Genomic DNA, 25201 nt, shown 5'->3' on the forward strand with positions numbered 1-25201 from the left:
GTTTTTCAAATGTGTCATCAAGGATACATACAAATCACAAAATCCCAGCCTGGTTCTGGCTGGAAGGGACCTTAAAGCTCCTCCAGCTCCAACCCCTGCCTCGGGCAGGGACCCCTTCCACTGGAGCAGCTTGCTCCAAGCCCCTGTGTCCAACCTGGCCTTGAACACTGCCAGGGATGGGGCAGCCACAGCTTCTCTGGGCACCCTGTGCCAGCACCTCAGCACCCTCACAGGGAAGAATGCTGGTGCAACACTCACCACTGCACAGGAACTTGGGTCATTCCAGCACCAGGGCAGGGCTAAGGAATGACACAAAGAGCAGAACATCCCAGAGGACACCACTTTCTGTAGGGGCACGAGGCCCTGCTTCTGACCCATCCCAGATGCAGCTGGGTCTGCAGGATGGCACTGCCCTGGGCAGGACAGGCAGGGAAGCAGCACACCAGGAACTCTGAAACACTCCACACATATCTGTTCCCTCTCCTTGTGCCCTCCATGGACTGATGGAGCCTGGGCAGCCTGCCAAGACCAGGACTCCATTCCTGATCCTTCCTCTTTCTGGAAGGAACACCACTCCCAAGACCATAGCAGCTGCCATTCAATCGCATCTAGCAAAAACCCCTTCACAGGCTGTTCAGCCAGCCTGCTTTTCTTCATCCTTTTTCCCCATTACTTAGGTCTCAGAACCAAACCCATTTTCTCCTTACACCAGACTGCCTGCAGCTCTGAAACCCACACGTGGGACTCAGGGAATGCGGAGTAAATGCAACTGTAACAGTTAAAGTGAATAATCATGTTAAATGGATGCATTGGCACTGAACATCCAGAAAGCTTCCCAGGCAGCAATGCCATCACCAGGGAAGTGATCTCAGAGCAGTCTGGTCTCCAGCTGAAGATGCAAAGTCTGTACCAAACATCTGCTTGCTCCAAGATGTGCTGCATGCGTTAACACAGGTTCTGCAGACGGGATAATAAACAAATCACAATTTCACGCTCTGGGTTCTGTGGCTGTTTTTACTTTCTGACTTTCGGCATTTGCCTCGAACCTCAGTGTTCTCAAACCTGCTGCTCTTCCCACTGTTAAACTAATACTTTAGAATGACTTCTAAAACCTCTGTTTGCTCAGAAACTCTCCTTATCCCTTTGAGGTCAACCTCAGCAATTCCCAACCTCCACGACTTGCTCCTTTGTACTCCTTCTTGCACTCGTCTTCCTCTTTTCACTAGTGAGGAAGGAACCTGATGAAGGCTAAACCAGCTTGGGTAAGATTCAGCAGACACTACACTGCTACCTGGCAGGTGGCATATGACAGGTGCCATTTGGGAGTTCAGTCCACAGGGAGACAAGCACTGGTACACACAAACAGTGCTTCAGTAAAACATGAAAGCCCACACATGAATGCAAGAGGAAGATCTGCTGTGTTTGCAGTCAGATTGCATCAATGGAACACACGGCACATTCTGAAACCCAGCGTGAAGTGGCCAGGACAGTGAGCACAAAAACCACACTCACTGGTCTGGAGCTGGATCTCTGGCACCTCAACCAGGAGCAAGAGGACATTTTGTTAGTGAGGGGTGGAGAAGTGGCTGAGAGAATAGACCCACTGTGCTCTCTGCAGGTGTGTTGTGGTACCATCACATCATTGAGCTCTGTCCCCTGCTCCACTGGTCTGTGTGAGCACTGAGCATCAACGGGCAAACCTGCGCTACCTGTGGCTCCATGGAAATTTGTGGAAGTTCTTCTCCAAGGACTCCAACAGTTTTGACCCCAATATTACCAGTCCCAAAGGAAAGAACCATGCCCCATGCAAAGCTTTTTCCTCTCATGAAACCAAAGTAAAAAAAAAATTACAAAACAGAGAAAGAAAATGATTAATGCTAAAGACAGAATGCCTGGATTTAAAAAGTACTTTTAATAAGTGTACCTGTACCCATTTGACATGTCACTGTAAAAAGGCAGGTGAAAGGAGAGAAACTCAAGTTATTGCTACATCACGCTGTGCTGCTGCAGCTAAGTCTATGCTGAAAAATCTCTACAGCAGTTGCCAGTGAAATTTCCACGAATCTGCTCTGTATCACATCCCTTCTGACAAAGGCCACAGAACACAGCAACCAGGAAAAGTCACCCATCAGCGTTTGCAGAGATCTGAAATAGCTCAGTACTTCTCTCATCAAAAGAACAGTTCATCTGCATTTGCTGCATCATTCGTGTCATGCTACAGCAACGCTGCTAATGCAGGTTCATTATTCCTCCTCTAAATAAACCACAGACAAGATCTGTGTGCTTTTCTCTTATGATTATCACAAGCTGGGCAGTACCAACAACCCTCAAACCAACACAGGGCATCTGTTCAAGCACTGCTCGCTCTACAGATCAGACTTCTCTTTTCGCCTTCGTAGATGGATTTCATCATAAATTCGCTTCCTGAACTTCATCATGTCCCCGACCTCTTTGCACCTGAGCATTTCCTGCACAGACAAACACCTGAACCCGTGCAGCGTGAGATGCGACGTGTGCTGCACGGAACGCACCATCTGCAGTGACACGCGGACTGATTCCCCCAGCGTGGAGCAGACAGGGAAGAGCCTCGCGGTCCACAAGCTCAAGCCTGTGCTCTCGCTGGAGAAGAGCTGCTCCGACACCTGCACCCCCCAGAGCTCCAGGCACTCCGGCAAGCTGACCCCACAAAACCGCAGTGCACCGATGTCGGACAGCACCTTCACGCTCTTCTTCAAGTCGTCCTCCACACCGAACACCATGCTCACATACTGCACCTCACCGTCAGCTTCTACACTCAGTGAGCTCAGAAAGCAGCGTGAAGGAACATCTACTTTCCCACTTATATCCGACCCACTGATAATGCTGCCCTCCCCTACAGAGACCTCAGGCCCAATCCTGGAGTACTCGATGATGGATCCAGGTCCTACAAGACACCCTGGCTCCAGAATGCTGTGCATGACACTTGCTGATTGAGCCAAGGCCCTGTCAGGAAAGATGCTGAAGGCCACAGGCAGCAAGCCAAGCTCAGACTTCAGTTTGCTGTCAGATGTAAAATGGAACAAATACTCCTCAGTAGTTCCAATGTGGTAGAACTTGGAGTTGTTCAAGACTACAACATTAAGTGCAGTTCCTTTGAGGAGAGAGTACAGCTTCTGCCGCACCTCTGCCAACCCTGATCCCTCTTTTGTGATGCTACTTGTGTTTGTTGTGTAGTCTTGCGTGGCTCCAGGTCCCAGGGCCTGCAGGAAGTCGCCATAAGCATCTATTTCACAGCAAAGAGTGCCCATCTGCTTATAAAACGCCAGCAGTCGCTTCGCAGTGCTATGGTCCATGTAAAATATACTGTCTGTGTACACACACTCAGAGCCCATTTCCGAGTCCCCGCGGTCTCCGGGGGCAGCTGGCAGAGAACCATTCCCTCTCACGCACACGGCCCCGCACTGCCGCATGGTCTCAAGAGCAGGTTTGTGCAGGAAGCGATGGCAAGATGTGTATTCCAGTCCTCCCTTTCCTGAGAAACTGGCTGGATCTAAAACAAACACTCCATGAGTGGTCCCCACCACCAGGTCCGAAGGGTGAGCCAAGGCAGTGAATCCAGGCTTATCAAAGGTGACTGTCTCTGTAACTCCAGTGCTGTACAGCTCGATGTCGTCCGCACACGTAACGAGAACGCCCGGCTTCATGTGGCTGGGGAAATCGATGTACATGGCCAGCTTCAGGTCCAGCATCTGGTACATGGGATCACCCAGCGGCAGAGCTGTGAAAGCCTTTCCCAGGGCACTTGCATTAGGCAAGCGCTGACTGTAACCGCCTTAAGGAAAAGCACAGTTTTAGTTATACAGAGACACTGCATACGTGAGCTAAACCTTCGCAGCTATTTTATGAGTGCACAAAGGTTCAAAACCCAGCTTGGTCATATACTGAGTATGCACCAAACAATGACAGATGTACAAATACGTCATTCTTCAAGCATTTCTCAAAGCAGATGTGACATGATGCCCACAATTTAACGTGCCTTAAATAACTTATGTTAAAATGGTGAGGTGTGTCATTTTGCCTTTACTTTGGAACATGGACCCCTTGTTTGTAACTCAAGTGAAGCAAGCAGATGCTTAATTTTAGCTTGAGAATAAGGAGAACCCCCACACTCCCTGGGAATTTTAAGCCAGAGCTGAGGCAAAGCAGCAGCGGTTTGAGCAGAGGACACATTGTTACCTGGCTCCTTTCCACTCTGCAAAACTGATGCCCCCTTTGGAAGTGTTCCAGTTGGATAAGGCACGGAGTGCTCCACCTGCCCTTAGTACCGAGGGCCTCTAGGTCCCTCCCAAGGGGGCCACATGTTCCTTACAGAGTATTTCAGGGCAGCAGCTGCATTCAGACACTTGGAATTACACTCCTTCCTCCACAGTTTGACAGAACAACACAAGTGCTGAGAAGAAATGCTCAGATGACAGCAGTACCTCCCAACTGCCAACCTAAACTCAAACAACCAGATCACAGAATCCCAGACTGGTTTGGTTTGGAAGGGACCTCAAAGCTCATCCAGCTCCAACCCCTGCCATGGGCAGGGACACCTTCCACTGGAGCAACTTGCTCCAAGCCCCTGTGTCCAACCTGGCCTTGAACACTGCCAGGGATGGGGCAGCCACAGCTCCTCTGGGCACCCTGTGCCAGCGCCTCAGCACCCTCACAGGGAAGAGCATGTGTTAATATAGTAACCAAATCGTGTACCACTGTAGTGAGAAATGTAAACTAGAATTTACCAGAGTGAATGAGCAGCACAATAAAGGATGTCCAGTTGTCACCACACAGGTGTTCCAGGCACTGAAGAACATGAAGAGTTGATCCACCATTTCCTACAGAAAAAATAGTTTAGTATCTGCCAGAAAGCTTGAGGCTTTCCCTGCCAGCCACCCTCTGAGCTCCTCCAGCACTGGGCACAACCCAAACACAACTCCCGCACTGCTGACTTTTGCAATAGGGGTATGAGGAAAAATGTTTTGGACATAAGGAAATGGTTTGGGATATTTTTATGTCCTCTTAGAACTTAATATTGCTAGATTTCTGAAAATCAATCTCTGCCTGTTACTGTACAGCACGGAAAGACTGCTGAGATCAGTTACTTTCTACAGCAAAGTGAGCAAGAATGAAGAACTACAGGGTGATGTTATGGACACTCAGGATACTTTCTTCTAGGCTTTGGCTGCACATCAGGTAAAATACTAAAACATGTTCTTCCCTGTGAGGGTGCTGAGGTGCTGGCACAGGGTGCCCAGAGAAGCTGTGGCTGCCCCATCCCTGGCAGTGTTCAAGGCCAGGTTGGACACAGGGGCTTGGAGCAAGCTGCTCCAGTGGAAGGTGTCCCTGCCTGTGGCAGGGTTGGAGCTGGATGAGCTTCAAGGTCCCTTCAACCCAAACCAGGCTGGGACGCTGTGATATTCAAATTATTTAAGCAGTGAGGTTAAAGTAAACAGTGCTAATTTATAAAAAGCATGAGTTAGCGTTATTCATATTCCATATGATCCATATGGCAGAGCCAGGCAGTGCATCAACATTCACACCACCCTGACAGGGCCCCCCTGTATTACACTGGGAAGTGCCATAGCCAAAATGAAAGTGACAAATGCAGCCACCCCTGGTGACAGCAGCTGCCCAACTGAATCAAAGCTACACCCTATTTAATGGTGTTAGACCCTACACTTGTGGTTTAATGAATACTTGTGCAGCACTTTGGAGTCCTTGCTCTGCAGGAAGCAGCTGACACAGGACATCAGCACAAAGCCTGCTCCTAGCTAACTGAAAGTAAGCACAGCATTGTATTACATGGGTACTAGTGCATCAAACCAGTGCATCGGGCGATTGCAAACCCGCGCAGCAGCCCCACAAGGCGCTGCACTGCGCAGCCGGATCCTTCGGCCGCACCCCGCCATGCCCCGCACCAGCGCTGGTGTCACGCCGGGCTCACCCCGCGGCTCGCCCCGCCGTCCCCACGGCAGTGACCGGTACCCACCGGCCTTGTGTCCGGGCGGGTCGGCGAACACGAGGTACCGCGGCCCGAGCGGCAGCTCCTTCCTGCGCAGCTTCGCCTCCAGCTGCTCCCGGTAGGCGAGCGCCTGCCCCCCGTCCGCGGCCGTCAGCGCCACCACGTCCCAGAACTCGCCGGGGCGGGCGGGCTTCCCTGCGGGCAGAGCGGCAGTGCCTCAGCCAGCGCGGCCGGGCCGGGAGCACCGCCCCGGGGAGCACCGACCCTCGGCGCCCCCACCCGCGGTCCCCCGCCGCGGGCCGGGCCCCTGCCCCTGCCCCTTCCCACCTCGGAGCGCCGCGAACCGCGCCAGCCGTCGTCCCGTGGCCTCCCGCCGCGCCGCGCTCCGCTCGCCCGGCACCAGCATAGCCGCAGAGCCCGGCTGGAGCAGGGACCGGGACCCGGTGGTGCTGGTGGCGGTGCTGACACCGCTGCCGCTCCTATAACCGCAGCCTGAGGCGGCCCCCGTGCGCCCGACCCGGAAGAGCCGGGCGGGGAGAGGCGGGGCCGGCGGTCGGGAGCTCTTAACCCGGGGCCGGCGCCGGCGCAGAGCTTGGTGCTTGAACGTGTTGGGGCGAGTGGGGTGCGTTCGCCTTAGGAGGCACCGTGAGCTCAGGCTGCGGGTACCAGCAGCGCCTGTTCCTTTTCCGTCTATTGGAAGTTCTTCATGGCCCGGCTCCCCCGTGGGGTGATGCTGCACCAGGGTCTTTGTTCTGGCGAAAGCGCATGGACATGGAGGTCTGGGCTGGAAAAAGGCTCTCCTTTCCTGCCACTGGTGTTACCTGCGCGCTGTGCTTTGCTTCCTTTTCTTCCTCCGTTCTCTGTTACTTGCAATAGTCCCTGTGCTCTGAGTTCTAGGTTAAAGCTGTTTCAAGTGGTGTTTTGTTCGGGCAGAGGACAGGGGGCTCTGGTCGCGCCTGCCGGTGTGTCTTCACATATGCTCAAGAGGCCGCGTGCTGCAAGCGGGGATTAAAGAAGCTTCTTCCCTGTTCTCTGTACCTCAACCTGTAGAAATTGCGTGTAGGCTCCATTTGGGAGTACTTTGCTGCCTCAAAACGCTGGTTCTACGTGGAGTGCAGGGTCTGCTGGTGTCTCTGGGCTGCGTTTGTGGAATAGATCTCCGTTTTGAGGCTTGGGGCACATCTCAACTCCGTGATAGTCACAGGAGTGAGCAGGGCAAATTTAGTTGCTGGTTTGGTAATCTAATTAGGAGCAGCATCCTCACTGCACCTGAATTAGCCCGCTGAAGTCTTCCTCTTCTGTACCTGACCCGTTTGTGTTTGTACTCCCTGACTGTACCTGGCATTCACTCGCTGAGCCCAGCAGGGTTTGATGTGGTTACCCCATCCTGCACGGGCTCACTGCAGCTCTTTCACTGTGTGTCACTGCCTGAGGTCTGCTGGCAGTATTCACCCTGCTGAGAGTCCTTCCCACTGCCGTTCTTTGCCCTGGACGTGGTGATTTCTGATCTGTGGGCTTCGTCTGTCTTCCTGAACTGAGAGTCTGCTGAGACTGCAGATGCCAAATACAGATGGAAATGAGGAGGGTTTGTCTTGATACTATCCTGTTATGCATAAATCTCACAATAAAAAGTAGCTGTAAAAGCAGCGCAGGAGCTACTGAAAAAGAGAATTCAGGAAGTTAAAAAGTCACAAAATAGTTTTTCATGATTGTAAGCCACTGACAGGGGAGACTGAAGAAAAAAAGATGAATACTTCGCTGCTTCAGGTTTGCGGCTTCCCTGTGGTGCAGGTGATAACTGCTGTAGTTGGGGCAGTGCCCACCACAGATGTGTTTGATTCTGCCGTGTGTTCTCAGCTTACTCAGGGATGGATATGGTCTGTGTGGTTGGAGCTGTATGTTTGCTCTTCTCTTTGCCTTGAGTGTTCATTGTTGACAACTCTGATCTTGATGAGAAAAGCTTCTGTCTCCCAAGCCCAGCTTTAGTGGTGTAAGGTTTGTTACACCACTGCGTTTCCCTTTTACCTTATGGCTGATTAGTGAATGGTGAATCCCATCAGTTAGCTGGGTTTCATGAACCTGATGAGAGTCTCACCTTAAAAAAGGCACTGCATACTAAGCGAATGTTTTCTGTTTCAAGTCAGAGGAATGAGGGGGTTTTAGCAGAGCTGGGAGCCCTCACATCTTGGCCAGCATGTTTTTCCCTGTCCTATCCCTTATGAGTGATTTATTTGCAAAGGAAGAACTTAGCTTTCTGATTTGGAAAAGAGGAATTGAGATTGGGAAATCCTTTAATGGTGCAGTGGTAGGTTCCGCTTATTGACTGTGTGTGTGTCTTGATCTGTCTCTGAGTTGTGTACGTAATGTATACAGCTTGTCTCTTTGAGTCACTGTATACAATAAATACAGTTTGGGAGAGGTATCTGTTGTAACTCACACGTTCCCTTCAACAGGGAGACAGTTTTCACAGTGGGATCAAAAATCTGTGCTAATTTACAAGTCACAGAGGGAGCTGCTGGAGGTACAAAGTAGTTAATGTTTACTGCCAATAATACTTACTTCTTTGTAACTGCAGCAAGCCTTTGAAGCTGTAATTGGGACCCCAATGCATGCAATGAGATATTGCTGCAGTTCAACACAAGTTTTGCTTGGAGCTTTTAATCTGTAGTCAGGCATCCCAATGCACTCTGCAAGATCTTCCAAGTCAGGAGTAATTCTTTATCCAACTATTCCTGGTAATCACTTCTTTTAAAAATACTGCCACTGGATGGTTACTCATACTTTTATCAGTAGTATTTTACAATGATGGACTCATAGAGTGCTTTGGGTTGGAAGGGACCTTAAAGCTCATCCCTGGCAGTATTCAAGGCCAGGTTGGACGGGGCTTGGAGCAACCTGCTCTAGTGGAAGGTGTCCCGGCCCATGGTAGGGGATTAGAAGTGGATGGGCTTTAAGGTCTCTTCCAACCCAAACCATCCTGTAATTCTGTGGTTCTTTGAAACTGCAGTTTTCCATGGGAATTGTGGTGAGTACACCTGTGAGGAGCAGTTGGCTGAGTCAGTGAAAGGTGAGTACTATGGGATCATGCCAGCAGTAGTAGGTTCCTTTCCGTGACCCTTTTATGTGCTGTTAATGCTTTCTTGCTGCAACAGTTAGTGCCACAGGAGGGTTTTCTACCCTGTGGGTGTATGGTATTTTGTAAGTAGTGTTAAAACAAATACCTGGATGTTTTCTTCAGTTGTCTGAAATGCTTCTTTTGAAGCCGAGCACACAGCCCTTTACACAGTCTTTGTATGCTTTCCCTGGATCTCTGAGGGGTGAATCAAAGAAGAGATTGATCATGGAGAAGTTAACCGAATACTGAGTATCTTGTTTCTAATCCAAGAGATCTGACACTTGAATGTCAACAAGCTACTGTTCAGAGTCTGTTATATGAACCTTGGAGGGGCTGGTCAGCTCAGTTAAATGGGCTGTGCCTGAAGAATCTGGGGTATTTGCAGTACTGTTTTTCCACTTCATCCTCTCACATAATCCCATTATCAGTGCTGGTTCCCTTGGTGGCCTGCTGGAGGTCCACACACCTCAGGTAAACAATAATACTTTGTGAAGGTGCAAAACCCCAAGTCTATTGATCTTTAGGCCTGTGTAACTGTGTTCCTGGGGAGCACTGTATGTTCTGAATAAAGCTGATTTCTTCAGAGAGGAAGCTCCTCTGACTCGGTGCGTTCATTCCTTCCCCTCGGAACAGGCGGTTACGTCCTGGGCTGGCAGAGTTTTTGCCATTTGTGCTAAAAAGGCAAGTGCTTTTCCCTGCCTCCCTGCTCTCTGGGGGAGGCTGGAACCAGCTGAAACAATGCTTGGGGTCTTTATGTCCTTGGAGTCCTTTATGAAGGAGTGAAGAGGATGAGTGATAACAGTGTGGTTTGTTACGTGTGAATTCCAGAGGTTTTGGCATTGAAATGGATTTGGCTTAAGGGCTGTAGCTTGAAAAAACCAAATGTTTGCTGTACAGAGAAAATGGTGACTCAGCTGCCTGTGAGTGTCTTGTGCATGTTTTAAATGGAACAAATAAGCAGTAGATGAGTGGTGTCACTGCTTGCATGGTGCAGGGTGGTGGGTTCTTGTTCCTACTGCTGATAAAATGCTTCACTAGTCTCTGCAAATGGTTAAACCAGGATGGCATCTGCTGCTTCCCCTGTCCCACACGTACTGGGAAGGATTTTCCACAGGTATTTATGTTCTCCAGGTCTCAGTTTTCATCTCCTACTGATCTACTATTTAGTCCTTCAGTTCTGGAAGTGGAAGGGGAACTTCAATCAGCAGCTTCACATTAGCCCTTCTGAGCTCTGTATGTACTGGGGGGGAATGAGACAGAACAAGCCAGAAACAGAAAACTGCTGCAGCGCTGCTTGGAACAACCTGCTCCAGAAATCTCCAGGTTTGTGGGTGGATTGCAGCAGGTCCAGATCTGTTAGATGTCTAAAACAATGGTGCTGCACTGAATGGCTCCAAGAATGCCTGGTTTAAGTTGGTGTGACCATCCTGAAGGCCAGGCTCAGCCCTCGTCTAGTTGATACATAATTCCAGTATTGAGCTGGCCTGTGGGATGGTTTATAATCTTAGGTGTTAATAAATTGTAATTTCCCAGAGGATAAATTTTCATCATTATTTCAGATAAGGCACCTTCAAAGTCCAGTGTGTTGGGAAGCATGAAGGGATTCAGTGTACTGTATCCTTGTGATAATGAAAGAGGAGACATGACTTGTGCATTCGTCTTTCAGTCCCAATGTGACAGACCATGCTTCGTCTGATGCCGCACTGAGCCTGCAGGCAGCCTGTAGGCACGTTGTGGGGGGCAGCATCTGCTCCATCCAAGCACTGGCTGTTTCTGAGGAGGGAATTGATGGAAGGTGGAAACTATCTGTCAAATAGAAATGGTTTTGCCATTGTCATCTCCTTGAGGTCTCTGCTGGTGCTAGAGAGGTGGCCAGCTCATGGAATGCTGTTATCTGATGGGTTTGGTCATGAGAGCAGTTTTTCTAGTTGCCTGGCTTTGACTAGTCATTAGTACAGTATTTGATGGAACTGTGTTCAGTCTGATAGGACTGGGGAGCTGTTGCTGAAAATGGGTATTTATTGTGGCTGCCTGACAATGTTTTTGAGGTGATGTAGTGGAGCTGTGTGGTGTCCTTCAGAATGAAGCATTGAGAGCAATGCTTCACTGAAAATGTTCAGCCCACTTGGCTCACACCGAGTTCTGAATTCTCTTGCCATTCGTGTTTGTCAGCACCTCTGGCTGTATCCTGTGGCTGAATACAGAGATCACATATGATCCCTCTGTACATGTTCAACCCATTGAATTTCCCAGTTTGAGATACAGAACATTTACAGAACTCACATTGGGTTCCAGTATGGGGTCCTCTGTACATGCCAGGAACTGGCCCTTCCTTGGCTCTCTGTGGTGGCACGCACAGAAGAAATCTTATTTAATGCTTACGTCCGCTTTTACTCCAGGCTTTGCCTTGGGCTTTCCAAAACCTCCCCGTTTGTCCTTTATGTGAGTCCTTTTAAGCATTTTCATTGTCATTTCTGTTGCTTTGTCTTTGGGACCCCATGTCCTTTACCTGAAAGCAGATAGGGAGCAGCTCCTTCTCCTGCTTCTGACCGTTCTCTAAGCCTATAATAACTGTGGAATGTTTTCCATTTGCCAGACCAGTGGTATATGATAAATCTTTCATCAGAACTGGCTGCCCGGAGGCATTTCTTGGTAAAGTTGGTTTTCGTTACAAATGTTCATCAAAAGCCATGACTTAAATACAGCCGGGCTCCCACCTGACTGACTGGCCAGGACAGTGGTTTTCTGTGCGCTATTTGTAACTGGGTGGTGGCTGAGGACAGCAAAGCCACCACCAGAAACACTGAAACTGCCTTCTGAAATTTCTGACCCTGCTTTTGTGAATGATCACTCAGCTTCACCCAGGTCCCCTTTGATGGAACAAAACTACTGCTTATGGAGATAATTGCGGGGGCCCGTTGACAGCCAATCCTTGTTTAATCCCTACTTTGAAACATGCTATTCATTTAAAAAATACTTTTAGAAGTAAAAACAGTAGTATGAAAAATTCTGTGTATAGAGCGGAGCATCTTAATGCAGCGTAACGTGGTTTTATAGGCTGTGTGAATCCACCAGTGTTATGCGATATGTAAATCTGTGTTACTTGCTTTTCCCAACAGACATGAGAAAGCAGCTCAAATCGGAAATACTCAGTGACTGCGCTGTGAGGCAGAACATTGGATCTACACAGCTCTGGGCTTGGCGTCTTTCATGCTGATGCACTCAAGGACGTTGGAGCTGTAGGCATTGGAATGACGTGCATGCTGCGTTCACAAGATACTGCCTTTGCCACTGAGGGTGAACTTGTGGACTCAGCGCTTGTGTACTAAAATAATGAGTTCAATTTGTTAAAGTCAGGTGAATGGCAGAAAAGAAGCGCTGCAAAGAGCATCTCTGCTGCACATGGAATCATTACTGCCTTTTCATTTCCTCGCTTACATTGCTAAGAACTTGATTCTGTTTCATGGGGAAGATGTGAAATAACTTCACTTGCATGTAAACCTGCTCCTACTTTGTAACTACAGGAGCAGTCACTGCCGTAATAGTATTAAAAAGCAGGAAGCACGTGATATCTGTCTTTATTCCATTGGATAACTGTATCAGGAAGTTTGTACATGAGGATTTTAGCGTTTTGTCTGGGCTGGAGCTGTTCACAGACGTTACCCCACTTTGTGGGGTTTTACTGCTTGAAGCAAATGGATGTTATAGCTGCAGCTCTGTTGGTCAAAACATTTCCTTATTGAAGCCTCCTCTGATCACTCAGTGTGATGCATCCGGGCTGTCTGGGTGACATGGTTTATTTGGTGTGCTTTTCTTGCCAGCTTGTGTGTTTAACTGTGCTTTTTACCAGATACTGGTTCCCCACCATCAGTGTTGCACTTGGACTGGAGCAATGTCCTGGGCCTGGAGGCTCTCTGCAGTTTGATGTTTGAACATACAGTTGTTGTCCAAAGCCCCTCCCCAGCACTGGGAGACTGTTAAAAGGCCTTGATTGGAGGATCTGGAACATACAGTCACTCAGCATTGTGCACCACAGACGATAAAAGGTTGGGTTTGAGGTTAGGTTACGCCTTCACTTCCCAAAATAGGTGGTGTTTTAGGTGCAGCCTCAGCTTTGGGTACCCATTGCTTGCAGAACTGTATTTTCAAGTGCAGCAGAGACAGTTCTGGCCCCCTCCTTCCCGTGGTGTCAGCCAAGGTCCATGGACTTTGCCCTGTGGAGGGGCTGTCCTGTCTTCAGATGGTGCCTGGTGAGAAGCTCTTGGGGTTGTTTTTTGCAGGGCAAGACTCGCTGTTTGAGTGGTCTTGTGACACGTTCTCTATTGGTGCTGCAATTGGATTGCTCTGGGGTTCTTGTATTCCCTCAGCTCATATTCCTGTCCTAAGGATCATTTTTATGTGTGTTCTGTCCTGATGTTTTCATCAGGACAAACCGTGGATCATGACGCTACTTTTTTTGCTCATTGATCCTTCTGATTTCGATTTGCTGCAGTGATGTTTTCCTCTATTTTCCTTAGTAGATAAATAAAAGAGATTAGAGCCATGAGTTCCCAGTGACAGTGTCCTTGAACCACTGAGCCTGGAGGGTGATGGCATTGGTGCTGTTTCAAAAGCTCAGGTTTTCTCACTGGGAGAGTGCCATTTTCTCACTCCAGATACACAATTAAAGCCTCAGAGCAGGAATGCTGTGTGTCTCCAAGGGGGAGGCTGGAGGAGGCTGGTGGGGCAGGTTGCTAAATACCATGCCATGGTGGGATGTGGTGTGGGGACCTGGAGGACCCAGGGTGCCTTCAGTGTCTCAGAAGCTGTGTTGGAAGTGATGGATCGTGCTGTTTGGTAGGTGGTGTCTGAAGGGCCTGGCAGCAGGGACCACCTCATCAGAACACGAATCGCTACAGCTCTTAAATGTGTCTCTGGGTGTCTGAGGGGAAAAGGGTTAAAATGGAGAAATAACATCTTCGGAATGCTCTGTTCCTCTGTAGTGGGCTGCTGGTACTCATTAGTTTGTGTAATGAGAGGGTAGGTTTAGATTAGATATTAGGAAAAAATTATTTAGGAAGGTACAAAGAAGAAACCTGGAGAGGGGCTTTGGGCAAGGGCCTGTAGGGGCAGGCCAAGGGGAATGGCTTTAACCTGCCAGAGGGGAGACTGAGCTGAGCTCTTAGGCAGAAGCTCTTCCCTGTGAGGGTGCTGAGGCGCTGGCCCAGGGTGCCCAGAGAAGCTGTGGCTGCCCCATCCCTGGCAGTGTTCAAGGCCAGGTTGGACACAGGGGCTTGGAGCAAGCTGCTCCAGTGGAAGGGGTCCCTGCCCGTGGCAGGGGTTGGAGCTGGATGGGCTTTGAGGTCCCTCCCAACACAAACCATTCCATGGTTCTATGGTCCTGAGAAATAGGACTTAAACAGGTTGCCCTCTGTGTTCTGTTCCAGTCTTGTGCTCCTGTTCTGGGTGAGCAGGGGAATGGTGCCGCTGCCCCGATCGCTTTCAGGCTGAGGCACATAGCTGCAGTTCCTCACCACTGCTGTACTTGGAGCAAATCTACTCAGCGCAGGAACCTTTAGCGTTTTTATTCTTCATGCTTGTGCGTTCTGCAGTGTTTTATTGCCATATTACCCATTTCCATAAAACCCTCTGTGTCTCCATAAAGGCTCAAACCCGGTTCATTATTATGTTAATATCGAGTCCTTTGCAGATAATATTTTGTCCATTTTTTTGAAGTATGGTACATCACATTCAAAGAACGATACACTTACTCTTTATACTTCCAGAGCAGTAACCGTGCCTGGCCGGGGCTTCCTTGGGAATTGAACATCTCTTCCAGACCGTGTTTCATTTGATTAAACTTTTGTTTTCATAACAGAGTCAAAGCTTTCAGGACAAAAAATGTATTTTATTAAAACCATCCTATTTCTTATTTCTGGTACATTGAAATCAGTCCCTACTTGTAAGCAGGGGATAGCTGTGTAAATGAATTGAGAAAGACTGATGCTCCTTCAGTAGCAGCCCCACATTTAAATTAAGCAGCAGGTGAACCCGTACCGTGTGGTTTTAGTTTTGGAGTGCAGATGTGTGAGGAGTAACGGAAGTCACAGAAACTGGTGATTTTAGACTTGAACTCATTTTCATATGCTGAACGTATGGAACATTGTGACCATGAGACATATGGAAACCCATGTTTAATGCTGTAGATCTAAGAACCTGTGCCAGTGCCTCAGCACCTCCCAGGGAAGAACTTCTGCCTAAGAACTCATCTGGAAAAATCTTGGTTTTCCTAACATGTAATCTGGAAGATCAATCTTCTCCTAATACCTAATGAGGAAAACCTGCTCCTGTTGGTGGTACGTCATGGGTTTGGTTCTGGTTGTTACTGCTTGGGCTGCGTGACATGTATGACATGACCACTGCTTGGTCATGTGTAATGCTGTTCAAGGGAGAATAAATACATAACTCGTGAAACCCAGGTAGGACCCTTGACTGTAAATAGCTGAAGAGAGGGAAGGCTCAGTCATGCTTACAGAATGCTGCATTACTCTTGTTAACATCCATGGAAAGGAGGGAAACTGTAGGAGCAGGCAAGCAGGAGCGCTGGGATGTGTTCCCTATCTCAGGCTCACCATATGAGGAGCTGCACATGTCTTACACTGGATGGGTCTGGCTCTGACTGACCCAAGCAGAGCTTTCTGTAGCCTGTTTTCCTTGTTCCTGCTGGCAGGCAATCAGTGCCCCCAAGTCAGTGCCCCCCTGGTTTGCAGCATTCATGTCCAAAGGGCCTGAAGGTGTTTGTGTTTGTATTGGCTCTGTGTGACCTCCTGCACGCTGCATGTGAAACCCCCCTCATTAGTCACCCACCTCCCTGAGGGTGTGTTTAACAAGCACTGGAAATATGCATTTTGTTAGTTTTGTCTAAAATTTCAGAGTAGATATTTCATTAAATGAACATTTTTGTGTGGTGGCTCACTGAATTTCAGCTGCATCAAACGAATTAACTCTGCTTTATTCCAGTCCTGAGCACCACCTGCTTCTTTATGCACTGTGAAGGAGTCACTAAGGTGGTTTGGTTGTTTTTACGGTAGAATTGCTTTGCCTGAACTTCCACTGCAGAGGCATCGTGTCAGAGATGAAGATAAATTAATTGACTGTCAAAGCACACCCTCAGTGTGTGATAGGGAAAACCTCATGTACCACATCACTAACCAGGAGCAGCACATTCGGGGTAGAAAGAGTTTGGCTGGGAAATGAATCCCTGCCAGTGGTCACGATATTTTTGTCTAAGAAAGATGAACTTTGCAGCCAAGGAAAGCACCAATCCAAGAATTCTGGCTTAGTCTGATCAAACACAGGCTGCATATAGGGAACTGTCACAGAATCACAGGCTGGCTGAAGCTGGAAGAGACCTCTGTATGTGACCAGGTCCAGCCCCCTGCTCAGGCAGGGCCACCCAGAGCTGTGTCCAGACTGGTTCTGATGTCTCTAGGGATGGAGTCTCCACCACCCCCTGCTTGTACTTGGTCACCCTCGCAGTGACAAAGTGTCTCCTGATGTCCAGAGGGACCCTCCTGCGTGTCAGCGTGTGCCTTTGGTTCTGTGCCTGGGCACCTCTGGAATCCTCCTCATTCCCTCCCTGCAGGGATTTGGATGTGGATTCCATCCCCTTGAGCCTGATCTGCTCCAGCTGAGCAGCCCCAGCTCCCCCAGCCTCTCCTCATACCAGAGATGCTCCATGTCCTGCAGCACCTTGGTGGCCTCTCGCTGGGCTCTCTGCAGCCTGCCCCATCTCTCTTGTGCTGGGGAACCAGACCCTGTGCTCCAGTCCTGGGTGAAGGAGAGGGACCACCTCCACCTGCCGGCCCCCGCCTCCCGGTATATCCTGGGATGCCACTGCTCCTATCCATACATACGGCACAACGGCGAGGTGCAGGTAGACCTCTTGGTCAAAGAGGTATTCCGTACCACAGCACGTCATGCCCAGGGATGTAAAGGGGAGTTACCCGGAAGGGCACGCTTTGCTCAGTCGGACTTGTTTTCGGTGAGTGGTATCTTATTCTCTTCCCTTGTGATTTCCCTTATCATCATTATTATTGGTGGTACCAGCAGTGATTTGTGTTATATCTTAGTTACTGGACTGTTCTTATCTCAACCTGTGGGAGTTACATTCTTTTGATTCTCCTTCCCATCCCTCTGTGGCTGACTTGCTGGCTGGCTTAAACCACACCACCTTGATAATTCACTGGCCTTTAAGTGCCCTGGAGCTGGAGAGCAAGTTCTTGAAGAGCAGAGGGGATTGGAAGCAGAGAGATGGGGCACAGGGGGGTGCCACAGGGGTGGTTTTGGTGCAGTTTCTGTTGTGGTGTCACTGCAGTGTGATTCCACTGGTGCTGCAGCTGAAGCGCAGCCATGTGCTGCGTGCTCTACATGTTTACTGCAGTCACCTCGAGCTCGTGTCCATGTGTCTGGTGTGTTGCTGCATGAGCTCCCTGACACCAAGCTCTAGGCACGTGTTCAGATGAGCTGTCTTTAGTGGTGCTTAAATAACAACTGCGCCTCTGCCTGAGTGCAATCAGGTGTAAAGAGCATTAGAAAAACCACTTTTATGAATAGAAGAAAAAAGTTTGCCTCCTTTTTAGATCTAACTTTCCCGCTTTGCTGTCTTTCCAGCACCTTTTTGCCCTTTACAGTTTCAAGGTAGGATGATCTTGTCCCACTCTTCTCAGTTAATGGTAATTTCCACCTCAGAGAACAGAAGTGGGATTTTTTCCTTTTAAGTTTTAAAATAACAAATTACACCCTGCAGGCCAGATGGCAGGAAAAGGAGGTGAGAGAGATAAAGGGATGTTCAGAGGAAGAGGGCTGGAGGGATTGCTGGATTTGGTCCTTTTCTGCAGGTGCTTTATCTCCAGCATCACTCTCTGCTGCCTTTAAATGGGTTTATACTTGACAATTTTAATTTCATAATGACTTTCTATGGAAGATCCCTGCCATAATGGGGAGCGAGATGATTAATTTTGGGCTATCAATGCTGCTGATTTGGACCTGAAAAGCAAGCCCTGCTGCACGGGCGGGTTTAGCCTCATTTCTTTCACTGGGAAGCGAGTGTTCAGTCACAGGCACAATGAAATAACCATTTATGTGGTCCTTAAAGTTTGGGGGTTTTCTTGTCATGTGTCTTTCCAAAGGAAGTTCCATTGCTTTCCACTGCTCCAAGGAGAGCAGAGAAGTCCATAGAGCATTTCTTCTGAATCTTTGGTAACTTATGAAATGTCTGGCTTGAGTATAAGAAGCTTTTTATTAGGACTGTGCTTTTTTTCCCTGGATTCATGTCATGTATTTTAACAAGTGTATGCTGAGAGGAGGAGGTCTGTGCATTGTTCTTACGAACAATGGGATTAGAAAGGATCCCAGCAGGGATCCTGAGCCGAGGGGAGAAAGGCTCACCCTGTTTGATGGAGCCCTGGTTCATGCTACCTCCAGCTTGGTCACTGACTGCAGCAGACGAGGCTCTGAGCATGTGTCTGAGGCTTCCCGGCGGCAGTTCAGTGTTCTTTTGTTCCCTTAGTGAAAAGGAAACTATTTGGATACAGAAATGACAATTGGGCTGTAAAACAAGCAGCTCCAGTCACACAAATGCTGGTAATGATTGGCTTTCAGTTGCAAAATAAATGGCTTTCTAATTGTTTAGTTCTTCTTAACACCCACCCTCATGTTCATGCCCGATGTGTGTCGCATCGTGCATCATCTTCCAAGGTGCTATAAAACTTATTCCATACTGGGGTGGCACTTGGACATGTACTGCAAATGCCAGTTAGTGAAGATAGGCTGGTGAGGATGCAGCAGTCAGGAGTTGATGAATCTGGAGTACCAGTGCCAGCTAGTCCTTCCCTCGGGGATCTTCCACGCAGAGAGAGCTGGGCTGGGGCAGCCTGGAGAAGAGAAGGCTCCTGAAGGGGAGCCCTTAGAGCAGCTCCAGTGCCTAAAGGGGCTGCAGGAAAGCTGGAGAGGGGCTTGGGACAAGGGCCTGTAGGGACAGGCCAAGGGGAATGGCTTTAACCTGCCAGAGGGGAAACTGAGCTGAGCTCTTAGGCAGAAGCTCTTCCCTGTGAGGGTGCTGAGGCGCTGACACAGGGTGCCCAGAGAAGGGATCCCAGCAGGGATCCTGTGCCAAGAGGGGAAAGGCTCACCCTGTTTGATGGAGCCCTTATTCACTCTACTTGAAACTACAAGAAGTTTAGCAGAGGAAGGATGTGTTGGAACTTTTGGAGAGCTGGATTCTTTTGCGTTGCTTTTTGTTATGGCACACAAGGAGAAGAGCCAAGGCCTTATAGCTGTGTTAAAACAACACTTGTTTTGCAAACGAATCCCTGCAAAAACAATTCCTAGTCTTGCACGTGGCCATGCTGTTGAAATTCTCCTCATCAATAAAGTGACAGAGATGCTGTTTCAATCTGGTTTATATTTGGATTATACAAGCAGGAAAATAAGATTTTAAGTATGAAATAGTAGATGAAATATATGACTTCACATAAATCTGATGCATAATTTTCAGGGAAATAGCAGAACTGCTGGTAGGAGACAGGAATACATTTCAAATAGGGACATGCAGAGATGTAAGTTGTATTATTATCTCCTACTTGTATAGTTTCATGCAGTGATTTCTGCATTGTCAGAAGTTTCAGGTTTTAAATCTATTCCAAGAAGCAGCTGCTGTAGGAAGCTGTGGGTCTGTCAAGAATCACTCACTGGAATTTGGTTATACAGTTTAGGGTCCAGCAATGGCTTCTGGGAAGGCTTGGTCTGACTTCAGAGGGGACCGTGATGAGCTTGGTCTTGGCATCCCGGGGAGCACTTGTGCTGCCTCCAGGGAAGTTCATCTTGGCTCCGGGCTTTGGGCCATTGTGGGGACTCACCAGCGTGTTGGAATGGGCAATTCTGGGGGGTGGTGGCATCGGGTGTCGAGGGCAGCCTGCTGAAGTCCTGTTTGCTACAATCACAGAGTCCCAGGCTGGTTTGTGTTGGGAGGGAGCTTAAAGCTCACCCAGTTCCAACTCCTGCCATGGGCAGGGACACCTTCCACTAGAGCAGCTTGCTCCAAGCCCCTGTGTCCAACGTGGCCTTGAACACTGCCAGGGATGGAGCATTTCAAAGGGCTGTGATGTTTAGCCCAACACAGCAGTCAGTGACTTGTCTTACCCAGTAAATCTGTTGTCAGCAAACACTAAATTACAATAAAAATTGAGAAATTTTGTAATCTTACCTATTTCTATTCCAAGACTGATCTGATGCTGGACTGTTTTCTTCATGGGTCCCCATTGATGTAGAGCAATGAACAGAATGGAGTTGTCCTTTCCAGCAGTGCCAGGCTGCTCCCACAGTTAGGAAAAACGTGGAATCCAGAAAACAGGAAGAAGAGGTCTGAGAGCTGAAAGAACTTTACAACAGCATCAAATGGAACCTTCAGAATTACTGGAGATGTGGGCTTTTGGGAAGCAAGAAACAAAACCCAGTGTTCCTTAGGTGAAGGCTTCAGTGCGTGGTGTGTTGCTTGGACATGTTCTTGGTTATGGCTTGGTGGTTGGAAGGAACATGAAGATGCCACAAAGAAAACCCAGAGTATTGCTGAGGAGAGCAGAGAACAAATGGAGAAGTATTAACAGTTGTTCCCAAGCTCTCTGGATGAGAGGTTTGTCTCAACACTCCATGCTTTGAATGTGAATGTGCTGCACAAAAGGAGATGAGTTTTGTAGACTGAAATACATTTATGTGCTTGAAGGGTCCTTCACCCTCTGCCCTTGCTGCAGGGGACACTGCAGGGCTGGGGCTTTGCCCAGCCATAACACAGAGGCTCGTTCTTCCCTTGGCTCCTTGGACAGCAGGAGCTAACAGTGGGTGTTTATAACCTGCCATGCTGCCACCAGAAACACTTCCTTAGTGACACCTTGCTCAGGCTGGACACGAGCATTTGAATCTCTATGTGTTGCACTGTGCACTGTCGGCTTGCACACTGAGCTGAAATTAGTGATGCAAAACTGTGTTTTCTAAGCTAAGCCCTTTTGGGTGCAAAACCAAAGGAGTGCAGTGTGTCACTGTGTGTTTTGGAGCACGTCCTGCTGGATCAGTTTCCCTGCTTTCATACAGGTGTTATGAAATTGCTTACGCTTTGTTTGCAGGAATTATTTGTGTATCTGTGTCACTGGGGAAATGCACCTGATGTGCTGCAGAAACCCACTTCCAGCCCCAGGCCAGGGCATGGAGAAATCGATTCTATCTGTTGGTATTGGTACTAAAACCAGTGGTGACATTAGAACAAAGGGAATAGGGTTCAGAAAGCCTTCTAAATAGCCTTTCCCTCTCCCCCAAAAAATAATCTTCCTGAGTAGAAGCTATTATTTTTTTAGCAGTACATCATTTGGTTAGAAAAAAGTTCATGACAATAGATAAAATGTTCCATAAAAGTGTTGTTAGACTAATGGGAAATGTTTTACAAGCATGTCAGCTGTGCCTGAACTTCCTTGCTATGCTCAGTTACCAGTGGAATGTAACACCAGTGATCTATTGAAGACAAGGCAATTGAAATACTCTTTAGACTGAAATACACTGAATAATATAATGAAGTACAGCATAAGACAGATGATGTGCTTAGCTGGAGCACGGAGGCTGTAATTGCAGTGTGAACAGATCAGAAAAATAACTTTCCATCATATCCCCCGTTCAGCATTTACAGAAATTCTGGTATTGATTTAATATTTAAATAGCCCATCTCCAAGAGTGTTGTCCCTGTGTGATGTGGCTGAGCACGCCCCTGACACCCCCCCCCCCCCATTCACTGAGTTTTTTTGTGCAGGCACAGAATATTCTGTCTTTTTATAGGCTTTTTCCTGAGGTGCTTTGTTAAACTGAGTCCCACGGGGCAGCATCTGTACATTAAATGTACAGTAATGCCGGCTGTAAATTAAAAGTACCCAACAACAGAAAGAGTCCTCTGTGGTGGGTGAGCTTTGAGGTCCCTTCCAACCCAAACCAGTCTGATTCGCTTCACTGCTCCTGTCTGGCATCCTGTTGTGTTGGCAGGTACAGCCTCTGCTAACCTGGGGGAAAAAACAAGGGAGAAAATGGAGAAACAACCATTTCTCACTGTCTCACTAACATGGCAGTAAGTGGAACTGCAGAACAGCTGTGTGAGTCTCCTGAGCCACCAGGGCACGCTTCAGAGACTGTAATGAGGAATGCCAGGTAGGAGTGTTGGAGGTTTCACCTTCAAAGGACAAGGGATGCTTGGGATGTGCCCTGCCAAACCTTGCAGAAATAACCATATCATCACAGAACCCCAGCCTGGTTTGTGTTGGAAGGAAGCTTAAAGCTCATTCAGTTCCAACCATTTGTCTTCAGTAGCAACAAGTGAGGATGTGCAGGAGGTGCAGTGAGCGGGAGCCACTGGTGTAGCTCTGCTTCTGGTATGGAGTGAACGCACCCTGAGGCTGTCAGGTCATTTCTCTTTTACTGTTTTAGCTTATTTTTCACTGGTTTAAATCTGTTCTTTCTATATATGCCCAATGCCAAGCAATAGCATTAGTCCTTTTGAATGAAGCAACTGCAGGGAAAGGAACGTTGATCCCCTCAAGGTTTTTGGGGTGTCCTGGGTTCAGCAGTAGCAGTCATTTTTCTCCTTAGTAGCTGGTGCAGTGCTGTGTTTTTGACTCTCAGCCTGGGAACAGTGTTGATAACACCGATGGTTTTAGTTACTGCTCAATAATGTTTACTCTGACCAAGGACTTTGTGAGTCCCATGCTCTGCCAGGAAGGAGGGGAAGCCGGGAGGAAGCAGAGACAGGACCTGACCCAAACTAGCCAAAGGGGTATTCCATACCACAGCACGTCATGGCCACTATATAAACTGGGGGCAGTTACCTGGAAGGGTTAGATCACTGCTGGGGTTGGGCTGGATATCGGTCGGCGCGTGGTGAGCGGTTGTATTCTCTTCTCTTGTTATTTCCCTTATCATTATTATTATTGGTGATAGCAGCAGTGATTTGTGTTATACCTTAGTTACTGGACTGTTCTTATCTCAACTCGTGGGAGTTGCATGCTTTGGATTCTCATCCCCATCCCTCCAGGAGTGGGGGAAGGAAAGGGGGGGCGTGAGCGAGCAGCTGCGTGGTTCTGGGTTGCCGGCTGGGCTTAAACCACGATAGGGAGAAAAACCCTTCAATTTTGCTCGCCCAAGTTCTACTTGTCAGTAGATGGCAGCATCCATCCAGGCTTGGCTTAAAAACGGCCCCAAACAGCGAAGAAAGCCGAACCTTTGGAAGTAAGAAGGAAACGCTCACAGAAGTCCAAAATATGATCCCTGCCATGTTGTTTACCAGTATCTATATTTGATATAATCACCGAATATTTGATAGCCATTGGTCTCGATTGACCGTTTTAGAAACTGACATTGAGAGGCAGCCCACTGGGAGCTCCACACTGCAAATGCAGTGGCTGTGTGCAGAGCTCCATGCTGCAAATGCAGCAAGGGGAGCGTCTGTTTCTGACCACGGGGTATGTTTTGGGCCTGATACACAAATGATACAGAGAGGGGCTGGATTTTCCTGCAGGAAAACAAAGGCCTGTGACCCAGGCTTTGGTCTCCCAGTGATGGTACAGGAAGGAATTGGTTCTGGCTTACTTTGGGGTCTGTTGTTGTTTGAGTTTTGTGGATTAGTTTTTCACCAGCGGTGTGTTTTCCTAGTCCCGTGCTGTATGGGAGTGAGAGGGTTTGTAACCACACCTCGTGTGCTTTGCATTCTGTAGCTGTAGCCCTGCAAAGTGATGCTAATGCAGGAAGACACAAATGATTACGTTGTATTGCTCTTGGCAGGAGTTTCAATATTCTTATTTTCTCTTTATTGCCAGCACTTTTCTTTTCCCCTTTCAGTACTGCGCTCCGTTTTGTTTCTATTGCACTTATTTATTGTAAATACATTATGCCCCATCCCTGGCAGTGTTCAAGGCCAGGTTGGACACAGGGGCTTGGAGCAAGCTGCTCTAGTGGAAGGGGTCCCTGCCCGTGGCAGGAGTTGGAGCTGGATGAGCTTTAAGGTCCCTCCCAACACAAACCAGCCTGGGATTCCATGATTATTCTGGTCCTGGTTGCACTAATGTCTTTTGGGGACTTTTCTATTCAAAGACAGGGAAGGAAAAAGAGAAAGAGAAGAGGTTTTCTCCTGATCTTGGGGTTGGCCACTGCTGCCCATAGAATGGGCTGATTGGTGGCGGTTTTTGAGGGGCTCCTTCAAGAACCCCACGGTTCATGCTGCTGCCTTGCAGTGACTGACTTCTAGGGCTAGAGAAGACCCTGCTACCTGCAGACCCAGGTGGGTTCTTACTCTGATGTAAGCCCATGCTCATAGGGCTGGTCACTGGTGTCGGCGGGGGATGTGCAAGCTGTGATGTGCTCACAGACGGTGGCACAGCACTTGGAGAAAGGTCCCTGCCTCACCTGCCAGATCCCGTGTATGTAAGTTCATCCCTGCACTTCCCAACTGCCCAGCGTGTCCCACTGGGGTGGTGGCAGCCAGAGGGGTGCAGCAGCAGCTCTCCTGCCCTGTGCAGCTTTCACATGGAGCTGTGTGATCACTGCACCCTGTTCTCCTCCTGTGCCTTAGAGCCCTGCCTGCTCTCCATGCTCCACATCTTGCTCTTCCTTCCCTGGATATGTGCTTACAGGTCATGTGGGGCTGCTGGGATTGGAGAGGATGGAGGAATGAGGTAGGGACAAATGCCTGCGTTGGCAGGGCGCGGTGGTTAGGGCTGATATACTGCGGCTGCTTAATACCTGGCCTGGGGAGCTGGGAGCAGCTTGTGTCTTTATTGCTTGTTTTTGGTTTATGGCTCTTGGCAGATACCCAGAGAACGAGTCCCTGCTTTAATGCTGTTACAAACTCAACCCCACAACGTGATGCCGAGCACCACTGAGCATGCAGGCATGGAGAACACCCCTGCCACGGGGCTGTGCCTGTGGGAATGCTGTGCCCTTCTCCCGGAGGTGCTGCCGTCCCCTGTGCATCAGTTGGGCCAAACCCCCAGATGTTCTGGCTCTTGTGCTTCCCCCTGGAGACACTGGGCTGTGCCTAT

General features: G+C 48.8%; 1 protein-coding gene across 1 annotated transcript; it reads right to left on the reverse strand.

The window, feature by feature from the left end:
• Positions 1–1536: 1536 nt before the first annotated feature.
• FPGT (fucose-1-phosphate guanylyltransferase) lies at positions 1537–20035 on the reverse strand (the record flags this gene model as incomplete). Its single annotated transcript, XM_080623228.1, has 9 exons — positions 1537–3811; positions 4764–4856; positions 6011–6178; positions 6311–6735; positions 7399–7534; positions 15135–15224; positions 18528–18659; positions 18860–18908; positions 19889–20035. 9 exons carry the CDS (start codon positions 20033–20035, stop codon positions 2367–2369), a joined length of 2685 nt encoding a protein of 894 aa, XP_080479354.1. The 3' UTR covers positions 1537–2366.
• Between the last annotated feature and the right edge of the window lie 5166 nt (positions 20036–25201).

This window comes from Psittacula echo (genome assembly GCF_963264785.1).
Source record: "Psittacula echo genome assembly, chromosome: 7".
NCBI classification, from domain to species: domain Eukaryota; kingdom Metazoa; phylum Chordata; class Aves; order Psittaciformes; family Psittacidae; genus Psittacula; species Psittacula echo.